Source organism: Terrapene carolina, unplaced genomic scaffold (assembly GCF_002925995.2).
Source record: "Terrapene carolina triunguis isolate 2854851 unplaced genomic scaffold, T_m_triunguis-2.0 Scaffold12599, whole genome shotgun sequence".
NCBI lineage: Eukaryota > Metazoa > Chordata > Testudines > Emydidae > Terrapene > Terrapene triunguis.
Genome location: NW_020676950.1, coordinates 1 through 5,329, shown reverse-complemented (window position 1 = coordinate 5,329; position 5,329 = coordinate 1). Strand labels below are relative to the sequence as shown.

The window sequence follows — 5,329 nt, the reverse complement described above, 5'->3', positions numbered from 1 at the left end:
GCAGGCCTTGGCTCTGCACCACCTGCACAGTGGAGGGCTAGTGCTCTGGGGTGGGGTCACTGGTTAATGCGGTGAGAAATGGAAAGAGAGGGGAAGCCCTTCTTACAACGTCTGTCCTGCAAAGACACTGTGGGGAGGTGAGGACAGAAGCAGGCAGGCCTGATAGTACTAGGCCGGGATGTTGGTGCTGGATTGACAGCTCACTGCAGCATCTCTGGGCATGGACAGTCGCGAATCCAACCTGCTGTCTGCCCCCATTTCTTGCTCTGCTCTGGCCAGAGATTCTGCCGATCCCTGCGTCAGTGCATCAGCCAGGGACCGGGGCAGGAAAGAGGGCTGCATCTTTAGGATTCTGATCAACGGCTTTCTGATTTCCTCAGCCATTGAAAGGCGAGAGAGGCCGCTCGGACCTCCTCTCTTCTGCTTCCTGTGAGGGGCCCAGCTCGATGAGGTGCACCAAAGGCCCAGCTGCCCTCACATCATGAAGCAGTGTCCCATGTTACCGGTTCAGTAGCAGAGGGGCCCAGTCTCTGGCAGCGTGGTCAGGAACACCGCCTTTCAGGGAGCTGGTTTCAGTTTGACGCTGTCCTTGCTGCACGGAGCTCTGCCCCAGGTTGTTTTCACAGCCGGTCCCAGCTTGCTGGGTTGCCACTCTGCTGCCCAAGAGAAACGAGACCTGGTCTCTTAGCCCAGCCTCTCTGGGCTGGCAGAGCTGGAGCCAAAACCCTTGCAGGCAATGGGAGTGGGCAGAGATGTGACCAAGGGGGGGATTCATTGCTACAGCAAGCCAATAAGAGTGCCCCTTTCTGCTGGGTGGCTCTTTTGGACACTGTCCGATCCCCAGCTCTGTTGGGTGGGCGTTGCCATGGTACTCTGATGGGCCAGGGCGGTGCCAAGTGCAGCTGAGAGCTGGCAAGGGGACGATAGCCCTGGGCTCTCTTGCATCACTGCATTTATTCCTCCCAGGCTCCGCAAGTGCCAGATGTACGAAGCCTCGGTCATGAAGTATGGAGACCTTGTTCAGGGTAAGGCTTCTGCCTTTGCTTGGCCAGGGGATGCTTCCTCCTGCTGCTGCACCTTCATTGGCCCAAGGAGACCAGGCAGCCCCTGGAGTCTCCTCGCCCGCAGGTTGCATTAGTGCAGGCAGCCGCTCACCAGGGCTAGCGGCACCCGCGGCTCCTCCTGCTGCACATTGGCTGTTGTGTGTGTGTGTGAAGGCTCAGGCGTGAGAGCCCTGCCTCTGCAATTAGCTGCTGGAGGAGTCATGGCTCTTCTCTCCCCGGCAGCACTATACCACGCTGCCGCAGGCCTGCTTTTTCCAGAGTTCAGAGCCCTTCCGAGCCGCAAACATGGTCCGTGGATTTCAAGCAGATTTGCAGGGCTCGGCCTTTCGGTTCTCCCAGCCCAGATCAGCAGGGACTGAAAGTCATTCCCATGATGGGTGTTTGCTGAGCCTCCGGGAAGGGTGGTCGTCCGGTGAGGAGGCGTCCAAACCACCATCACCAGGCTACTAGCTGGGGCCTCAGCAGAGACCAATCGCTTCACAAGCAACAGCCAGCAAGCTCCCTCTTGCCCCCGGGGCAGTCTCCTGGACAGGGCTGAGGTATGCTGATGGAGAGAGAAGTGGGGAGCATCCCCAGCCAGGCCAGCATGGCATGTGGAGAGAGGGGGCGCTGGCCCCCACAGACGTACCCCAGTCTCCTGCACTAAGCTCGCAAAGCCCATGTTCCCCAGGTGGCGGCTGGGCTGCCCCCCCGACGTGCCCTCCTCTTCTGGCAAGAAGTGGACTGGGGCTGAGAGACCTGTCCCAGCGATGACCACGAGGGCCCTGCTCATGGTGTTTGATTAGGGAGTGTGCAGGCTTAGCGGGGGGGGGCATGGCTGGTGGGCTCAGCCGGGCACTTCTAGTTGCATGTTCTTTGCCACATTTTCTGCGCAGATGACTCTTGGACTGAGATCATCAGCGTCTTGACATCAGCTGCCATCAGGTTTGAAATGCTGAGTACAGCCCATCAGAGTCAGGTAAGCACAAGAAGGAACCATGTTGCTTTTCCTTCCTGGTCACTAAGAGGCAATCCCTGTGTATGCTGGCCCCTTGGCCTTAGAGGGGCCACAGGGAGTGAGCAGCATCCCACCGTCTAGAGGGGCTAGGAATGCAGGGAGGACAGCCAGCCAGGAAATGTGGGAAAAGGCAGTCAGTACATTTCAGGGAAAGGACTCAGACAGACAAGAACCCGGGAAGCTGTGACCCTGAGAGACCTAGGAGATAACACAGCAAATTAGATAGGAGCTTCTAATGCGATATTGTAGTGGAACAAGCCATTCTGAGCTGCAAACTCAGAGCAAGAAGGCAACAGCAAGTCTCTTGACAGTCATGTGCAGCATTGGTTTTGGGTGTGGCTCTTGGCACCAGGAGGAGGGGGACAAATTAGAGGGACCTCAGGGACAAGTAACAAAAATGGGGATGGGTCAGGAGAGGCTTAGGAGGAAAGGTTAGAGCTAGACAGCTCTCCCGTGGGCTCCCAAATGGCTAAGGAGCAGGCATTTGAAGGAGGTTAACGTGGGGAGGGAAAGGAATTGGTCAGGGTGCGACTACGAACAAAGGGATGAAACGAAGCAAAGGCAAATGGAGGTTGATGATCAGGAATCCTTTGCTAGCAGGGAGCTCTGGTAGACCATGCATTGGTCTCCCAAAAGCAGGACAGGAGCCCTGTTGCTTGGAACGTGGGAATGATCTGGGGGGCCTAGGTGTGACCTGGTACTTGCCCAACTCTCCTTCCCCCAAGAGAAGGCCAGGGTCAGATCCCACCAGGGGAAGTGTGCAGGGGCTCATGGGAACAGGGAGGAAGTAGGCATTGCGGGGCAGACCACTGAGGGAAAAGTGAGAGCGGAACGGAGCTGGTTTCCCCCCTCAGATTATCCTCGACCTGGAGGACAGCAGCATCTCCACAAAGGGGACGAAAAGCGGAGCCTTTGTGATGTACAACTGTGCTCGGCTTGCTACGCTCTTCAAAACATATCAGCAGGCTGTGGAACAAGGTGAGTGCCAGGACACACTGCTCCGCTCGGGCCCCAAACCAATTCAGGGAGCGACGGCAGCAATCGGCCAGGCTGGGCCTTACTGCTCGTCAGGGCCCATGAGAGGCTCCAGGGACTCAGGGTGGACGGACTCGTAGCCCTTGGTCTGACTGATCCAGAAGGCAGAGAAAATCCTTTGTGAATGGGCCTGCGACAAGCAGTCTGACAAAGCCGCTCCAAGGGGTGGGGTCCAACAAGCCAGGCAGGCCCGGCCCACACACCAAGCACAGCAGGGTTCAGGCCAAGGGCCCCAGCATCATGGCAGGAAGGTGCTGGGGAAGCCTTCCCCCTGCAGTGGGCTGGAAACAGCACCAAGAACCATGGATGATGCGGCTGAGGCAGCTTTGCTCGCTGGGAAGGATCTTTTATGCCAGGTGCCTCCAGGCATCAAACCCCTGCCCATCTCTGAGCTGCTGCCAATCGCGGCTCGTCCCTGGATCTGTGCTGCCACAGCTGTGTAACCGGGCGCTGAACTTCTATTCCAGGTGCATACCCGGCCTTCCCCCCAGCATCAGAACTGAACTTCTCCCTGCTCAGAGAAGAGGTGAGTGACCCATGGCTGGAAGGGCTGCAAGTCAAGCTTATCCTCACTCCGCCCACAGCCATTTCCTCCTGTATTTGGGAGGGGTCAGAGCCATTGGGCCACTGGAATCTCAGACAGCCCGGAGTTCACCGGGCCTGACGGCTCTGTCCTCCCCTGCCCGGGCTTCCAGTCCAGTGGAGCTACCCGAGCTGGGCATGGGGTGAGGGGAGAGAGCTCCGGAGGCTGCTGGGAGGTGACTGACATTTGTATTCCTTCCATAGGGCGAATGGCTTTTGCTGTTCAACTACATCCTTCCCTTCCCAGAGACCCTGAGCCAGGCAGCACAACTGCCCCTCTCCAGCAAAGGGATTCGAATCACAGCCAGCACGGAGGCGGTGAGATCTGCAGGCTATCCCCCCGATGAGGGCTCTGGCCAAGCTGGCTTGCTGGGGACAGAGCCCCAGGCGGGTGCGAGGGCTGCTCCCGGCTGGAGGTTTGCAGGTTGTCTGTGGGGCACTGGAGAGGGCTGCTTTGGCGCTAGAGCCACTGTTCTTGAAGAGGTTCATTATACGGCTGCAGTGCCTAGAGGTCCCAGTCAGAACCGGGGCCTTCTGAGCCCTGTAGAGTTCAGTCTGACCTAACACAAGCTGCAAATTAGTTTGGCAAACAGGAGTGCAGGGAGGACAAGTGAGAGCCTGCAGGGACTAAGCCTGGCTGCTGCTAAATAACCCTCTTCCGAACAGCTGCAGCCCTTGCTGCCTTGCGGGGGCACAGCACTGTGCCTGGCGGGAGCGGGGTCTGCAGGAGAGCATGCTGCCCTTACACGTTAATTCATGGAGGGAGGGACTGATTACAGGGCAGCAGTGAGAGGGACGAATGGGTGTCCCAGGCTGACAGGCCCAGCAGTGTGGAGGGGCAGTACCGGGCAGGAGTGGAGAACAGGGAGCTAGTCTCCAGGGCATTGCCCCAGGGGACTGTCCGAGAGGAGATAACCCCAGCAGTCTGGCCATCACCTCAACAGCACGGAGAAGGAATGATTCCAGGCAGAGGCAGGCCGGCCCCAGGTCCAATGGAGGCAGCAGCACAAGCTGCCTTGCTGAGAGCAAAAGGAGCTCATGCTCTGTGGCCCATTCAATCCTTGGCCTCTGCTGAGCTGGCCAGGCCCACGGTGCTGTGCAGGAGTGGGTGACCGTGGGGCCCTGGCCCCTGCTGTTACAGGCAGGGTGCTAGCCGCCTGTTCTGCTGGGCTCCTTGGGGCGTTCGTTTAAAGCAGTCGTACAAGCCAGCCTCTAATTGTGGTTCTCCGCTGGGACTGAGCCCCAGGCTGCTCCCTAGAGCACCTCCTCTGGGAACCCAGCACGTGTCAGCAGGAGCCCCGCGTTTCTCAGACCTCCCGTTCCTAGCCCCAGGGAGGAGACGGGTGTGGAGCTGCTAGCTCCAGCCAGGCAGTGCTGGACGTAGGGGCCCATGGCCTGGAGAGAGGAAGGACCGCAATGGGGTGATCGACTAGGCAGATTGGGATGGGTGTCACTGTGCGGCCACCTAGCAGGGAGCGTGCACACGGTCCCTGACCACCCCCCGTGGGAAGGAGGGTCTCTAGCGGCTCTGCTTTGTATGGCAGGTGTGCAAGTTCCTGATCCACCTGAGCATGGACTTCAGCTCCTACTACAACCGCGTTCACATCCTGGGGGTAAGCGGGGACCCTCCTGGGAAACAGCCTGCTCTCCC

At 58.9% G+C, this 5,329-nt stretch overlaps 1 protein-coding gene across 1 annotated transcript; it reads left to right on the top strand.

The window, feature by feature from the left end:
- Positions 1–214: 214 nt before the first annotated feature.
- Positions 215–5,291, top strand: LOC112122211 (DALR anticodon-binding domain-containing protein 3-like; the record flags this gene model as incomplete). Its single annotated transcript, XM_024221063.2, has 6 exons — positions 215–1,025; positions 1,940–2,022; positions 2,916–3,039; positions 3,564–3,622; positions 3,883–3,996; positions 5,223–5,291. Coding segments are annotated over exons 1-6 (492 nt in total), but the record flags the coding sequence as incomplete, so codon positions are not given.
- Positions 5,292–5,329: the final 38 nt, after the last annotated feature.